At 44.6% G+C, this 16,740-nt stretch overlaps 2 protein-coding genes across 7 annotated transcripts in view; one reads left to right on the top strand and one right to left on the bottom strand.

The window, feature by feature from the left end:
- Positions 1-16,189, top strand: part of LOC143023858 (solute carrier family 22 member 3-like) — a 64,525-nt gene extending 48,336 nt beyond the window's left edge. For all 5 annotated transcript variants that reach the window (XM_076182511.1, XM_076182510.1, XM_076182513.1 and 2 more), the window contains 2 exons: positions 398-582; positions 15,544-16,189. In XM_076182511.1, coding sequence (XP_076038626.1) covers positions 398-582; positions 15,544-15,717 — 359 coding nt within the window. In that variant the 3' untranslated portion in view covers positions 15,718-16,189. The remainder of the gene's footprint in view (positions 1-397; positions 583-15,543) is intronic.
- LOC143023859 (uncharacterized) lies at positions 1,009-15,537 on the bottom strand. Of its 2 annotated transcripts, XM_076182514.1 has the most exons (3): positions 11,851-15,537; positions 5,550-5,670; positions 1,009-1,675 (listed from the first exon to the last, which is right to left on the bottom strand). In XM_076182514.1, the coding sequence occupies exons 2-3, from the start codon at positions 5,667-5,669 to the stop codon at positions 1,271-1,273; spliced, it is 525 nt and encodes a 174-aa protein (XP_076038629.1). In that variant the 5' UTR covers position 5,670; positions 11,851-15,537; the 3' UTR covers positions 1,009-1,270. The 2 variants fall into 2 exon arrangements, 1 of the variants encoding a protein (XP_076038629.1); XR_012966230.1 differs by lacking the exon at positions 5,550-5,670.
- Positions 16,190-16,740: the final 551 nt, after the last annotated feature.

Here is a 16,740-nt window from a genome sequence, read left to right as displayed (position 1 = left end):
TTTTCTACTTCTAAATCTCTCTTAATATCTATAACAATAATGGACATTGAACTTGAAAAATATATGCATGCCTCCTATCAGAAATCCTGAAATTAATCTCTTGTATTTTATACATGTAACAAAAGTCCACAAACATCAAGTCTGCCGTCAACGTCTAGCAGTCAACATTTGTGAATTGCCAGAACTTACAATAAAAAAATTATATGAAGATCAACCAACTAAGCTGTAAATGCCTAATTACTGTATGTTGTATATAAGTAGTTTTGTTAAAAAAGAAAAAAAGTCAAACAAATCAGTGAGGATTTAAAATCTAAAAGACACAAATAAAACCAAGAGGGAGTCTGCTTGTAAAAGTTGAAGACTGCATACTTTTTTGTTGTTGTATTTGTTGTTCCAGGCGCCATACTATGGAAGACAGCATTAGCTCTCTTGGGAAAATTCGGAATAAGCAGTGCATTCGTCGTGGTGTACCTCTTGACCGCCGAAATCAACACTACAAAGACTCGAACTCTGGCCGTGGGCATCAGCAACACTGTGGCCCGCTTAGGCGGAATAACGGCCCCCTACATTAACGACATATTAGTAAGTCGAGCAATATTTAATTTTCTATTTCTCTTCAATGGTCGATGTTTTGTTCTGGTTGACCGACATTGTGAAGAAGGTCAATATCACGACATTCTCTTAAGGCTTAATTACCTTAGTAATGTTCCTCTAAATTAACAAGAATGTCTATGACAAAAATAGATAAAAATAGAGAGAGGAGAAATATACTGAACATTTTTCATTTCCAAAAGAAAAAAAAATATTATAGAATTTTACTTATACATGCATCTAAATGTAACAATTAAGTGTTAACCAACACATACGAACAAGTGAGAAGTGGAAAGTTTAAAATTTCACTTAATAATTTACTTCACTGATTACTGAAGATGTTCTATTTTTGTACTGTTACTTTAGATTATTGGCCAGGAGGCCAATATATGATGGTGACAGTGTAGTGTTCTAGCATGGAGGGCAACCAAGGAATGAAATTAAAGCAGTGTCTTTTCTCTTTATTGGTTGAATCAGGCGAGAATGTGGTGAGTCTGAAGTCTGGAGGTCCTCAATCCGGTGTTAGGAGAAAGAGAAGGTCTTGGAGCTTGTAGATCCTCGATCCGATGCTAGGAGAGAGGCCTTGGAGCTACACGAGTTTTTGCTGTTGCTGGTGGGGAGGCTGTTCTGCCCTCCATTGGCAAGAGGCCGTCTTTTGAACCCTGGTAGCGGGTCACAGTCAGGTCCCGGTTTCTGAAGAGTTTTCTAATTGGCCGCTTTTCCTTTGGCTATGGGCCAATTGCGAGCCCTGGTGAGTGCACGCGCTTCCACTCGCATTTGTGACGTCATCATCCTTGTCTCGGTCTGCGTGGGAGATGGTTGTCTCAGATGCGGTCGGTGTTGGATGGAGTACAGCCACTACACCCCACCCTCCCGCCTTTGGAAGCGAGGAGCACGGAGGGTAAGGAGTCGCCAGAGCGGAGTTGGAGTAGCGAGTAGGCCTTCTGACCAGGCGGCCGGAGCAAGTGATTGTGCCATCGAGCGAGATCTCTGGAGAGGATGGGCTGGATGATGGATAAGAAGGCGGCAGCCGGCTGTAGGAGTGGTCGTGGTTTTGACGAGAGGGTCCTGGCTGGGCATGCAGCTGTGGAGATAGACGGTTAGATAAGTGGGGTAAAAGTGAAAACGGAAGTGAGTCGGGGGGGGGGGAGGTAATGTGTTGATGAGTGGATGGAATAATGGTGGTGGTCTGTGGAGATGGCCGGGTAAGTGAGTTAGGTAAAGGTGGAGAAGGTGAATTGGGAGGGGAAGAAATATGTTGAGGATTAGGGGGAACAATTGTGGTGGTATGAGGGGGTGGGCTGGTTTGTTGTGGGATAGTGGCAGGGACGTGTTGTAAGAGGGATTGGAGGTGGAAAGGAGGGTTGGAATGGGAGGATGGAGGGGAATATGGAGGGAGGTGAGCTGGTTTGAGCCTGTCGATGGAAATGCCGTCTGGCTTAGAACTCCGGTCAATGAGGAAGTGTCCGAAATGTCCTCCTTTTTATCTCCGCCAAGTCCCACCCGTTCCCTTCTCAACACACCCCCTCCGCCCCTCCACCTACCACACACCCCTTCTGATAACCTCTCCCAGTTCCTTCCCCGTCGCCCTATATGTACTCAGAGTGTTTGCCATATGTCTGTACTTGAAAAAGCTGTAACAAGCGAAACGTCGTGCCAATAAAGGTTTCGATCTCACATGGTGTTGATTCTCACAGTAGAGAAAGTGCTTGACGGCCGAGACAATGGCCAGAAGCTCTCTATCAAAGACACTGTACCGCATTTGGGAAGATTCCAGCCGTTTGGAAAAAAAAACAAAAACGATCGGATGGAGCTGTCCGTTGACCCTCTGTTGGAGTACCGCACCTATGGCTGTAGAGGAGGCGTCAGTAGTGAGGGTGGTTGGAGTACTAGCCACCGGATAGGACAGGTGGATGACGTTTGCCAATTCAGCCTTAATCTGCCTGAATGCTTGAGTTGATTCAAAAGACCACTTAACAGGTACGATTGCTGGGAACGGTTCTTGGTAAGGTCGTTCAGAGGGGCAAGTTTGGCGGCTACACTGGAGATGAATCGATGATGATAATTGACGATCCCTAGGAATTGGCGTAGCATTTTGATTGATGATGGTTGCGGGAAGTTGATAATGGTGTCGACTTTTTGAGGGAGGGGGAGAGCCCCTCTGTTGATATGCGGTGTCCAAGGAAGTCGAGTGATGGTACTCTTAGAAGGCGGAGATGGTGGCGGTGTTGGTCGTGATCGTCAGAGGCCACAAGTATGTCATCGATGTAGACGGTTAAAACCGCTTGTAGAACCACTCGATTGATTGGTTCAGGAATGGTTCTTTTCAGGGGCCTGAGTGTCCTGCTGCCGGTAGTCTCCAATCACTAAGTTAGTCACTTGTATACCCCCCCTGGGGTTACAAACCGCACTCTGGTTTTCTCTCGTTTATTTCTAAACACAGGGTTATACAATATGTCTGTACACTAGTAACACCAAGCACGTCTAACACCGACAACTCCTCTCTCGAGATCTCCGCTGTCTTTTTGTTGACCGGAAGTCTTGACACAGCAATTTCTTGAGGTGCTTTGGTCATTTATGAATTTCAATTGTTGTACATGACACCATAAGTATGTAGCAACAGTATTATTCTGGGGTTACAAACTGTTATCTATTATATTTATCTTACGTAATATGTCCAGGGGGAAAGGTCTTATGTGTATTGTGTTTCCGTGTGTTAATGTGGGTTGTGACTAATGGCATCCATTATGTGTGTGTTCGTGTGTCCGTGTGCGTCCTGTTTGTGGGCACTCGGGACGGTGTGCTCGGCTGCTAAAATGTTAGGTCAGCTTTCCTGCGATAAGTGCTAAGGTCAGCTGTTAGGGCGGACGTGTCTGGCGGCAGGATGTCTGGGTGATGATTGTGACACCGCTCACAATGCGTGGGAATGGTGATGATGTAAGTGGTGTATACATATCGCCCTCCCCCTGGGGTTAGGTGGAACCCGGCACCTAATGGTACATGGTTAACAAAATATTGATACATATATACAAATATATAGTTATATAGTCAGAGACACAAAATCTTTGGGTGGTTATATGTGGAGAAGGGGGGTTGATGTTGAATTGATTATGAGGTCCCAAGAGGACATGTTGAACCAGAAATAATGGGTATGCGATGTTGTGTCGCTGAACGGGGAATAAGGTTGTGTTTCACCAGTATTACATATATTTTCAACTATCATATAAGAGTTTATATGACACTCACATATCACTTCTGAGAACTCTTATCTGTGAGTTTGTATGGCACTATAGTATGTTTTGTGAGAAACTCTTATCTGTGAGTTTGTATGGTACTATAGTATGTTTTGTGAGAAACTCTTATCTGTGAGTTTGTAAGAGTATATATATGTCACTATAAGATATTGGTGAGACACAAGATAGAACTTAACCTAGGTTTACAGCAATTTGGGAAAAGGAGAAAAAAAAACTGTTTCAAAGACTTATTTCATGCAAAAGTATTTTGTTAGTATCACTAGTACAAAAATGATGATTAAGATTGAGAGGGCGGTGGAGGCATAGGGTAAAATTTTATAGTGTAGATCTAATGAGTCCATATCAAGACTAGTTGATTTATTTAGGAGACGTACCATGTCTATCTTACTTGGGAGGATGGTATCGGGGATCTTAGGGAGGGGTGGAAGCGTTAGTTGGGTTATGGGACCTAGATCGTGGGTGGTGTTGAGAGTGCCTTGGTAATGGAGTTTGTTGGGGAGGAGCATTGAGTCCATCATATAGATGTGGCAGGTGTCTGGTAGAGTGATAGAGCCGTTGATCTTATGATGGGAGGGTGGTTTGTGTAGGCATATTACGGATACTAATGTGGGGTGGGGAAGAAATATGAAGTGTTTATGTCCTACGTGGGTGTGGTGTATTTTAGTGTTGTCCGAAAAGCGAAAGTCACATGTCTCGGAAAAATTGACTTTGGGTGTTGTGAGTTCTGAGAGGCAAGGTTGGGACTTGGTTAGTTGGAAATGGAAGGGGTAAGCTGGGCAGATATGGAAGTTGGGTCGTGCTATCTTGCAAGCTGCCATGGTTTCCGGTGAGGCCAGTGAAATCCACTGGCCGTCTGTTGATTTTAGGATGGTGGAGGTTGGTAGGTTGAGGGTCATTGTGCGGTTTTGATAAGGATAGGGGAAGGGATAAATTTCCCAAAGGGAGAATCTCTTGATCGGGTCCATAGGTATGTTGATAAGAATAAATTCTTGAAAGATAGTTGATGCTAGGATGGAGGAAGAAGGGGGTGAGTTTCAATGTATTGTGAGCTTGTCGTAATGTTTGAGTAAGTTGGGTTGGAGTGATCATTTGAGAGTTGACTATACCTGCGTGGGCGTTCCAAATATCTCTCTGGATAAGATTACTGTGACTCAGTAGTCTGTCTAGTTGTTTGTCTAGTTCATTTAGGTGGTGAAGGAAGAAGAGGGCTATTTGTGAATTGGCAATCTTAGATAACTGGGAAGTTGTGAATGCTGTGAGGTGATTGATCTTTTCAATTACTGAATTTATTGAGGTGGCGAGGAGATCGATGTTTTTAGAGTTTAGATTTATGAGTTTACCCTGTCTGTGTAGTACCTCTGTTATATTTCCTATGTGTGAGTGGACTGTTTGTACGTCTTGTTCAGTTGCAGTCCCGAATAGGGATTTAGAGATGATTCCTATAAAGTCGAACAAACCGCGTTTGACTCTACTGTTCTTTGGGTCTTCATTTTCTGGGTTGGGGAGGTGGTATATTGTGTATTTGATTGTGTTCATTTTTTCGTATAAGGCGTTGACGTTGTGGTACAGTGTCATTGAGATTTCGTAGTTTTGATCTGTGGTATTGGGTATTTGGGTGGAGATTTGTTGCTCTATTTGTAATAAGTTTTTGTGGATTTTTATGAGGGGTCTTATCAACAGTTCGGGTGAAATCCGTAGTTTTACCATTATGGAATCCTCTACGCATGCGGTGGTGCCATGGTTGTTGACGATTGCTCCTGGTATCAGTATGGGAGTGGAGAGTGAGAGGTGGACGAGAATGGGTAGCAGGATTATGGGTTGCATCCTGTGGATGAAGGTTATGTTTTAGTGAATGAGGATATGTCTATCTGACTCTCGCTAAGGTTATAGTGGTCGGAAGGAAGTAGAGAGGGTTTGATAGATATTTGGAAGGGAGATCTTATTGTAAATTGGCCATTTTAACCTCCACTGAGGGATGCATGACGTCCTGCATCTTCAGGGGCGAGGGCTAGAGTGCATGTTTAGTTGCGTCGACGTAGTGTCATGTGATGGGACTTGCGCTTGGGTGAGTTATGTGTTAGTGCGGTAGGTGAGTTGTAGTTGGGAGGTGGGGTTGGTTCGAGGTTAAGTTTAACTTTTCTCAATTTCTCTCCGTGTATGGTTACGGTTGTGTGATCGGAAGGGTTCGTTAACAGGAAAACATTGTTGGGGAGTGAGGTTGTGACTGTGAAGGGGCCTAAGAACTTGGGTTTGAGTTTGTTAGATCTATTAGAGTCTCTGACCATGACTGTGTCTCCAAGTGTTATGTTGAGTGGAGATGATCGCTTGTGCTGTTTGGTTTTGGTTTTTTCTTGAGCTGCTTTGAGGTTTTCTCTGACCTGTTTGTATATACTTTGCATGCCTCTTTTTAGGCATTGGGTAAGGTTATCTAGGTTGTATAAGGGGGGTGGGGGTTGGTTAAAGATTTGGTATGGTAGCCGCATTCTTTGGCCAAATATGATCTCATGGGGGGACATCTTTGTTGCGGAGTTGACTGTGCTATTGATACTAGCTTGTACCTGGGGTAGCCAATCTTCCCAACTATCCGAAAGATCGTTGGCCAAAGGTCTGAGGATTTCAAGCACTTTTCTATTTGTGCGTTCAACAAGTCCATTTCCTTGTGGATGGTAGGCAGTGGCGAAGGTTTGATAAATGTTATATAAATGTGCTATTTCGCGCATTACTTCGTTCTTGAATTCACAGCCGTTATCAGACAGCATTCGCCTGGGGATGTTGTATCTACAGAATATGTTGTTAACCAATGCTTTGGCCACAGTCTCTGCTGTTTTGTCCTGTAGTGGAACTAGGATTATGTACTTTGACAGATAGTCGACTGCCGTGAGTACATAATTGGAACCTTGATGGCTCGTTGGCATTTTAAGTAGGTCAATGCCAAGTGTTTCCCATGGTTCAGCAGGGAGTGGGATGTCTTTGATATTTAGTTGTTTGGGGTCAGGTCCTCTGAATTGGTTGCAAGTTAAACATTGGTCTATATGTGTGGTTATGTCTTTTTTCATATTTATCCAAAAATATGAATGCCTAGCAGTATTCAGTGTCTTATCCCTGCCCGAGTGGCCTCACATTGCACTGTCGTGCAATATGTGTAGGACCTTGGGAACTAGGGCTCTGAGAATGATAGTCACTTCCCTGCTGTTAGTGGTTCTCCTTATAATTACGTCGACCAGTTTGAGTTCCTCTATAGGGACAGGTGGTCGGGACTGTAAGGGTGCTCTTGAGAGTAGATATTGTTTTACTTTAGACCATGTCGGGTCTTTGTCTGTTTCTTCTCTAAGGTCTTGCATAGGGATACAGGTTGTTTTTGCTAGGGTTGACACGTGAGTTTGTCTGCTTAGTGAGTCAGCTACTATGTTAGCTTTTCCAGCTTGGTATGTGATCTTGGGATCATATATCAATAAGGTTGTTTTCCACATAGTTATTCTGCCATATAGGTCTTTAGAGTTAAAGAGGTAGACTAGGGGTTGATGGTCTGTGAAGATTGTGATCTTATACCCTAGTATAAGATATTTAAAATGTTTCAAGCCCCATATCAATGCAAGTCCTTCTTTGTGGGTAGTTGAATAGTTACTTTCAGGCTTATTCAGTATTCTACTTGCGTAGGCTATGGGGTGCTCTTTCCCGTTTTCATCTTTCTGCTGTAAGACTGCGCCTATTCCTTTAGAGGAGGCGTCGGTGTAAAGAAGGAATTCTTTCTTCATGTCAGGAAAGGCAAGGACAGGGGCTGTGGTAAGAGCATGTTTAAGGGTGTCGAAACTTGTCTGTTCCTCTTCAGACCATTTGAAAGGCTCGCCTTTTCTTGTGAATTTGGTGAGAGGGGATTCAATTTCTGCAAATTTGTGTATGAAATGTCTATAGTATGATGCTAGTCCTACGAAACTTCTAGTTTCATATGCGTTTCTGGGGGTTGGGAAGTTTACTATGGCATTTATTTTATCTGGGGTGGTATGGATGCCTGTGGCGTCTACCTTATGGCCTAGGAAGGTGAGTTCCGTCTGTAGGAATTTGCACTTTCCTAGTTGGATTTTCAGTCCGGTGTTTTTGAGTCTTTTTAGGACAATCTCTAGTGTATGAAGGTGGTCAGTTTGTGTGGGACTATAGATGATGAGGTCGTCTAAGTTGACGAATAATGAGATTCCTATCATGTCGCTGAAAATGCGAGTCAATAATCTCTGTTGGGTTGAGGGGGCATTCTTAAGGCCAAAGGGCATACGCTCGAAGTGGAAATGTCCCTTATCAGTGGAGAATGCAGTTACGGGTTTTGATTCCTCTGTCAGTTCCACCTGCCAGAAGTCTGACTTAAGGTCAATTGTGGAAAAAAACAGACATCTTGCATGGCGGGTAGTAGGTGTGGGTCAGATTGAGTTAGGTTATTGATTTTCCTAAAGTCTACAACAGGGCGTAAGGTTCCGTCTTTCTTAGGGACTAGGAAGAGGGGACTGTTCCACGGACTGTCTGAGTGAGAAATTACACCTTGGTGTAACATCTCGTGCACACTGTTGTTGACTTGTATTTTCCTACTGTGGGGTATGCGGTAAGCGGGGGTGTGGGGTGTTGGGGGGAATTTGGATGTGATGTTTGATTATATCACATTTGCCTAAGGGTTCGCCTTCTAAGGCGATAGCCGATCTATTCCTTTGTAGGAGGTATTGTAGCTTGTCACGCATCTCTCCGTTGGCTGATGTTGTGATTTGGTTGGGGTGGATAGGGGTGAGGGTTTGTGTTTGTCTTACAGTGTTGATGTGTTGAGGGAGTGGTTCCTGGATTGGGGAATTATGGAGATGGACTGAACAGATGTTTGTGTTCTTTCTGATCTTGCGTTGTTGGTGGGAGAGATTTGTTAACATAGCTAGGGTGTGTTTGTTTTCTGATACTATATCCCATGAGGATTCTAGGGCTATGTTGTTGAGTCTGGACGTGTCTGGGTCAATTATGACGTCCTGATATCCGATTGCTCCGGGTATATATAGTGGGACTGTTATAGAATGTCTAGGGGGTATGATGACTGTGTTAGACAACAGTGCCTTTGAGGTGACATAAGGGGGTGGGCGGAAAGAGTAGCTCTTAGTGGGGGTGGGGTTATTTAAGCTAGATAGACATGAAAGAGGTTGTGTGTCTGGGTCGGGTGTTTCAGGAAATGTTGACTCATTACTTTCATCTCAGAAGGAGATTTTGTTGGTATCTAAGTTGATGATGGACTTCCAGTCTCGTAGGGACTTTAAACCTATTATACCTTGGTGATCAAGACTCCATTCATCTGCTAAGTGGAAGGATGTGATGCCTACTTGGGATTTGTCAACTTCTATATTTATATCAATCATATCATGAAGTGATATGGTTGATCCTTCTATCAGTAGGCCTTCCGTATTTGAATATTGAATTTGGGTTGGGTCATTTAGTGCTTCATAGAGAGCTCTGGGGATGAGGTTCAGGTTTGTTCCTGTATCAACCATCATGTCAACAGTAATTTGATCTAATGTCACCTTTAGAGTGATATAGTTGTGTGGTGTGTCGGACGTTCCTATGGTGGTCTGGTGCGTGAGGCTGGTACACGTTCCCCCAATCGGTGTTGAGTTGTATGTGTTGTGTGGGAGGAGGGTGTTTGTCGAAGTGCGGTAACTTGTTTGTTTGTTCTCTGATGAGGTTGTGGTTGTGATTTTTGTTGAGAACATTCCTTGTTGGAGTGAGTTGTGGTTTTGTGTAGGTTGCAGTATTTGCCTGGCCGTGTTGGTTTTGACATGTTGGGGGGTCTGGGGGGGCGTGAGTTGTTTGATTTGTTGTTGAGGTCTACATTGGGAATCTTTGTGGGAGGTAGTACCATGAACTGAGCAAGGGGTAGCGCGGTGTTGTGCCTGCGGGTGTTGGTATTGCTGCGCTCTACATTGAGAATCCGTGTGGGAAGTAGTTCCATGAACTGAGCAAGGGGTTGTGTGGTGTTGTGCTTGCATTTGTTGTTTCTGTATGCAGTCTCTGGTGTTGTGACTAGTTGAAAGATGGTAGGAACACCAGTTAGATGGTTGCGCTGTATTGGAGCTAGGGGGCTGGTGTGACTGAAGGCTATTTAGTCTAGCAAAATGGTGCTGGTCAGAGAGGGAGATGTTGCAAGCGTTGGTTATGTCTAATATGTATGTGTAAGATAATGGGTTTCTAGTGTTTAAATCCCTTTTTGTGGCTTCTCTTTGACACTTTGGTGGGAGTTGGGAAAGATAAAGGCCTATCTCCAGGAATGTGTATAGGTTTTCTAATGTCATTGCCTTTTTTCCTGTAATGGTTGTACAGGTCCAAGGGCTGTTATTTTCTAGATTTTCCCTAATTTCCTTGATTGCGTTGGCCACATTGTCGTTGATGTTAGTCTGTTTTTGAGTTCTAGTATTATTTAGAAATGTGAGGAGAAAGTTAATGTTGTTTGCTTGTTTGTTCTGAAAGACATTTAACAGATGCTGCTTATAATCGCTATATGCGATCCCTGTGGCTATCAGACTGTCTAGCATCCGAGCGGTAGATCGGTGCTCATCTGATGCTTCTATTTTCTGGCGGCATAGATTTATCTTATCTAAGTCAGAGTAGTTTGGATTTTTAGAAAAGAAAAGGTCACATGCCGTCAGGAAGTCAGTGATGGAGAGTCCGCTAGCTTGAGAGAAGGTGGGGATTTCGGTTAGAGGGGTAATGGTTTTGTAATTATTGATTACTGTAGGTTGGAGTTGTGGGTGAGGATGTTGCGATGGGGTTGGGGCAAGGTTAGGTGCTGGGTAGGGATGTTGGGTGAAGGTCTGTTGGACTTGACGGGAAGTTGGGAGAAGGGAAGGCTAAGTTCTCGTATGCATGGGTTGTGGGATTTAGGGATTGTTGCTGGGGGTCTACATGAGGGGCAACTTGGGGGTGAGGTGAGGTGTGGGTTGTTGTTGTTGAGGATCTAGTTGAGGGGTAACTTGAGCTTTTGGTGTGGAGTGGGGGAGGGGGTCGGGGAGTTGGTATAGTTGGGTTGGGTTAAAAGGGTCTTCCTGTGAATGGTCATGTTGTAAGGGTGGGTTGTCAACGTTATCCTCGGGAATTATTCTAGAATCTGCCTTAGGTGTGGCATGGTCAGTGTCATTATGTGATTTGTTTTCTTTAGGGGGGGTAATGAATACATCAAGTAAATTCCTGACCTTGGATCTCGTTCCTGTAGCCATGTTAGTGTCTAACTAGAGATGCATGCATTACCTAAGATATAATGTGGTGTAGTTAGAGGAAAGGGGGGGGGGTATAAGGCGTCAATGGGTATACAATGGGATATATAATATGGGTTTGTAGTAGTAATTGGATAAGATTATAAAAAAAGGTACATATAATAATATAACTATATAAGTTATTGTAAAAGTTGAAAAGATATTAAATGTAAATGGGTATACAATGGGGATATAGAATACGAGTATGTAATAATAAGGTGGTGGAATTATAACAAAAAGGGTATATATATCAATATAACTATATAAATTATTGTAAAAGTTGAAAAGGTATTAAATGTAAATAATAAATTGGGAAAATACAAAGTAAAATTATGTAAAAAGGAAATGGTATTATAATTATGGATTGGTAACAATTATTAATATATCTTATCACTAAGTAGTTATTATAGTACTATGTTACGTAGTGGCTAATCTCTTAACTTAATTATTTGCAAAGATAAGTGAGTGGTTATCTTAGTGATGTTACAATTTTTTTTTAATATAATGATATTTGCTTCGTTTAAGTTATTAATCCACTAGTGGATGTATTGTTATTTAAAAAAAGAAAATGAAGTTAGGCTGTTGTTAATTATTGATGTTACGAAGGTTAGAGTGAATCTTACGTGTCTTTGGCACGTGGGTTACATATGAATATTGGAATATGATTCTAAAAGTTACATAAATGTATTAGGCATTGGGATACCTTAGAAAAAAAAAAGGTATGAATGAGTATATGGACGTACGTGCGGCTACCGCAAGGTGGGGCTGTTCCAGTCCGTAGATTGGGAGATGCCAGACGTAGGAATCTTGGTTGAAGTTCAGTTTGGGTTGTCGATGATTTTTTTTTTTTATTATTGATTGGTGCTATTTTCTCTATATGGGGTTTGTTGTGGGTTGGTACTTGAAGTTTGGGTGAATGATGCTCGCATGGAATGGAAAAGAAAAGCGAGTATCAGGGGGGTTTTAGGGGGTAGATGAGGAGTATTAATATTATCAAGTGTTGTGAGGGGTGGATAGAAAATTATTTACCTTGTAGACGTGGTTAGGTAGTTTGGAGACGGTGAGGACGATGCTCGTTACAGTGTACAGTGTAGTGTGCGGTAGATTGGAAGTCAGGGGCAGGCGATGTCAGCTCTGTGACCGAGGTTTCGTGCTTCTCAACGGTGGGCGTGGTTGGCTCGCTTCAGGTTGAATAGAATAAGGTGGTTTCTAGGTGCCAGTCTCTTTGGAAGAAATGGGATGCGGTGTCGCTGCCACCAGTATAACCGCTTGTAGAACCACTCGATTGATTGGTTCAGGAATGGTTCTTTTCAGGGGCCTGAGTGTCCTGCTCCCGGTAGTCTCCAATCACTAAGTTAGTCACTTGTATACCCCCCCTGGGGTTACAAACCGCACTCTGGTTTTCTCTCGTTTATTTCTAAACACAGGGTTATACAATATGTCTGTACACTAGTAACACCAAGCACGTCTAACACCAACAACTCCTCTCTCGAGATCTCCGCTGTCTTTTTGTTGACCGGAAGTCTTGACACAGCAATTTCTTGAGGTGCTTTGGTCATTTATGAATTTCAATTGTTGTACATGACACCATAAGTATGTAGCAACAGTATTATTCTGGGGTTACAAACTGTTATCTATTATATTTATCTTACGTAATATGTCCAGGGGGAAAGGTCTTATGTGTATTGTGTTTCCGTGTGTTAATGTGGGTTGTGACTAATGGCATCCATTATGTGTGTGTTCGTGTGTCCGTGTGCGTCCTGTTTGTGGGCACTCGGGGACGGTGTGCTCGGCTGCTTAAATGTTAGGTCAGCTTTCCTGCGATAAGTGCTAAGGTCAGCTGTTAGGGCGGACGTGTCTGGCGACAGGATGTCTGGGTGATGATTGTGACACCGCTCACAATGCGTGGGAATGGTGATGATGTAAGTGGTGTATACAACGGAGACAAAGTGGAAGTCTCTGAGGGCGTGATTCATAAACCACTGAAAAGTTTTGGCTGCATTGCAGAGGCCAAACGACATAATTCTCCACTCAAAAAGGCCGAGTCGATTTTGGAGAACACCCACTTCCCGTGGAGCTTAAAGTGGAAGTCTTGGGAATTTGGAATGGGGTAGCGGTCGGCCTTGGTGATGCAGTTGAGTTGGCGATAATCACCAAAGGCCCGCTACTGGTTGGGTGATAGAGGTGTCTTGGGAACCACATGGAGTGGCGATGCCCAATCACTCTCAGAGGGGCGGATGATATCCTGGTAGAGAAGTTCTTGAAATTCTTGCTTGGCTGCTGCCAACTTCTCTGGGGAAAGGCGTCGAGGCTTACTGTAGACCGACGGCCCAGTTGTTTGGATATGGTGCACTATGTTGTTTGGGCGTCAGTTGAGGGAAGTCTTGCAGGATTTGCGGGTATTCGTCGTCTGGCTGAAGGGAGGATACCTTGGAAGAAGTGTCGTTGGTGATCGTTCCCGATATGCGGCTTGATGCATGATACAGGCAGTTATCCTTGGTGCTGACTGCCATTTTGTAGTGTTGTAAAAACTCATAGCCTAAGATGGGTGGTTGGATGTCTGTAACAACAAAGGTGGGAAACTTGATATTCTGGAGATCCAGGACAACGTGGTGGCTGCCATATGTGGCAATGGGTGCGCAGTTGGCTACGAGCAGGTCGAATAATGGGATGTCTTTCCCTTGTCTCGGGGCTGCTGCAGGATGCATGATGCTGACGGCTGAGCCGTGTCCACCTGGATGGAGAGTCCGGAATGATCACCACGCACCGAAAGGAGGGTGGAAGCGTAGTTGGCGGAGGAGGTGGTACCTACTGTCCCCCACGTCTGGCGTTTCAAGACCAGCTGCAGGACTCGGTACATCTGACTGCTCCCTCACCAAAGCGGATATGGTACCACCAGGTACCACTATTCCTAGATGAGACGACACTTCGTGGCATGTCAGTTAACCGAATCAGCAATTTCCTGATTTCGTTCATTTCCTCCTGTGGCTGCTGCACACTTTGGTTCTCTGTACTGGTCGACGAATGAACGGTCCTGATCACTGCACTATTGAGGTTTGGCTGGTCGAGGGGTGGTAATTAGCACGTGTAATGTCACTACACTCTGTGTTCACTGCACTGTTGCTTTTTCTGAGAGCATTGTGTTTATCGGCGGCCCACTATCGGTATCACTTATGTCACCGCATGCTGTTCACTGTAGTGTTGCTCCTTCCCGAGAATGTGGTGTATGTCAACACTTGCAGAGACCTATGGCGCTGATGCATTTCGTCAGCGGTGGAGCAGTAGGCGTCGTCGTCCTTGTCAGCAGTCAGGGCGTCCATATTTAACTGCCGGTCAACCGGCGTTTTGGAGATGTATTGATCGAAGGAGTGCGTCGGGAATGTGAACTTTCGCCCGAACATTGAGAGTCGCCATTCTCCTGAATTGCTGAAAAGAGCTGATGGCCGGTCATCTCCGTGTTGGATTTCCTGGATTTCCTTATAGAGTTCCTCGTCAGATCTGGTGTAGTGGTTCCTCAAGGCCGTTTTGAGGGCGTCGTACTTGTTTTCCTCTGGTGGTGCGAAAATGACGTTCTGAACGAGGGAGATAACTTCCGTCGGGAGTGCGGCGATATACGCTCCGAAGGCTTGTTAATCGGTCACCCCCTGCTGAGTGTCGAAATATGCTTGAGCGTGGATGAGCCAGTTGTTCACATCATGGGAAAAGATGAGAAGCTTGAGCTTTAAGACTGCCATTTTTCTGGTTACCACACTCCGAGTCATCAATTTGTAGTGTTCTGGTATGGAGGGCAACCAAGGAATGAAATTAAAGCAGTGTCTTTTCTCTTTATTGGTTGAATCAGGCGAGAATGTGGCGAGCCTGAAGTCTGGAGGTCCTCAATCCGGTGTTAGGAGAAAGAGAAGGTCTTGGAGCTTGTAGATCCTCGATCCGATGCTAGGAGAGAGGTCTTGGAGCTACACGAGTTTTTGCTGTTGCTGGTGTGGAGGTTGTTCTGCCCTCCATTGGCAAGAGGCCGTCTTTTGAACCCTGGTAGCGGGTCACAGTCAGGTCCCTGTTTCTGAAGAGTTTTCTAATTGGCCGCTTTTCCTTTGGCTATGGGCCAATTGCGAGCCCTGGTGAGTGCGCACGCTTCCACTCGCATTCGTGACGTCATCATCCCCGTCTCGGTCGCTATTTGCAATAGTTCCACCAACCTCCACATCGGCCATCATGTCTTGTGGGTTCTTTTACGCGCTGAACTAAGTAAGTGTTACCAAGAAAATCTATCAAGCGACTACCTATATGGCCATGTTCAAGGGTCATCCAATAAATGTCAGTAAAATTGAAATCATCCATTATCATAAAAAGGAATAACCAGTAAAATTGAAATCATCCATTATCAGAAATGGAATAACCACGACGAAGAAAACTGACTCTTTTGTCGTCGTTGTTTTCAGGGGGATGCCTACCCAGTTGCACCTCGCTTGATATTTGGGATTTTGTCCTGCATCGCAGGATTCCTCACCTTCCTCCTTCCAGAGACACGAGGGACCGCACTCCCCGAGACAAAGACAGATGTCGAAACCATTGGGTCGAATACGCAGAAAAAAGGAAGATCACAAGCGCCCTAAGGTAGGTGAGTTGAGTGATGCCAAAGAGAAAAATGACGATGATTAATAAGTGATGTCCCTGGTTCCAAAATATTTCGTTCTAGGGACTCAAGAAGCGATACTCTCTGATAAACTTCAAAGAAAAATAGTGAGTGTCAGCATTTAAAAGCGTATACAGAAGAAATTATGTGAAGCATCAATGGTGATATTCCTCGTTCCTGAACATTTCGTTTATTTGATTAACACATGGCCTTACCTGATCGAACACAAAAACATTTAGTGACAACATTTAACAAGCTCTCCTGTATTACATAAACAACAAATTTCAAGGATAATTGCCGTTGGCACCGTGCCGAGTGGACTCATCGATCTCTCTCTTAGTAATTATAGAGAATTGCCATGATGAAGTGGCCATGATGAGGTGTATAGGAGTGATTGACTACCACGAAAGCATTTATGCTGAAGGCTGTAGATGACTCATACGACCAATAGATCCGAGTCACCGCCCCCACCCAAACCCCCCTCCCCATCACTGTCTACGGTGAGAGAACCCTCAAGCTCGAGGGTCAAGGTCACGCCTGTGGAAAACGGCACCACCAACACCACCATCCCCAACCCTTCCACCAGCCCATCGTCAGGAGCCAGCTATCCGACTTCAGAGGACCGGTACCCATTACTGTTATCTCCATACAGCATCGAGAAGGATGCAACGATGGAAAACGAGCAGGAAGGGTAGATGGGGGTTCCCCCCACCTCTATGGCGCCCCCCTCTCCACACCTACCCCACCTCTATGGCGCCCCTCCCTACATCCACCCCACCCTCCCCTCCCACCCTTATCCTCTTCCTCGTCCGACTTTCACCCTACTCACACTCCTACTCCTCCCCACTCCCACAAAACCCATCCTTCTCCTCTTCCTTCTCCCTCCCACCCCACTCCTCCTCCTCCTCCTCCCCCTTCCACCGTACTCCCCCTCCTCCTCGCACTCTCCTTCACCTCCCTCTCTACTCTTCGTCCACGCCCTCCCGTCCTGCTCCTATTCTTC

This window comes from Oratosquilla oratoria, unplaced genomic scaffold, assembly GCF_046742065.1.
Source record: "Oratosquilla oratoria isolate Oo_2021 unplaced genomic scaffold, ASM4674206v1 SCAFFOLD67, whole genome shotgun sequence".
Taxonomy (NCBI): domain Eukaryota; kingdom Metazoa; phylum Arthropoda; class Malacostraca; order Stomatopoda; family Squillidae; genus Oratosquilla; species Oratosquilla oratoria.
The sequence above is the reverse complement of the archived record's forward strand: the minus strand, read 5'-3'. Positions and strand labels throughout refer to the sequence as shown.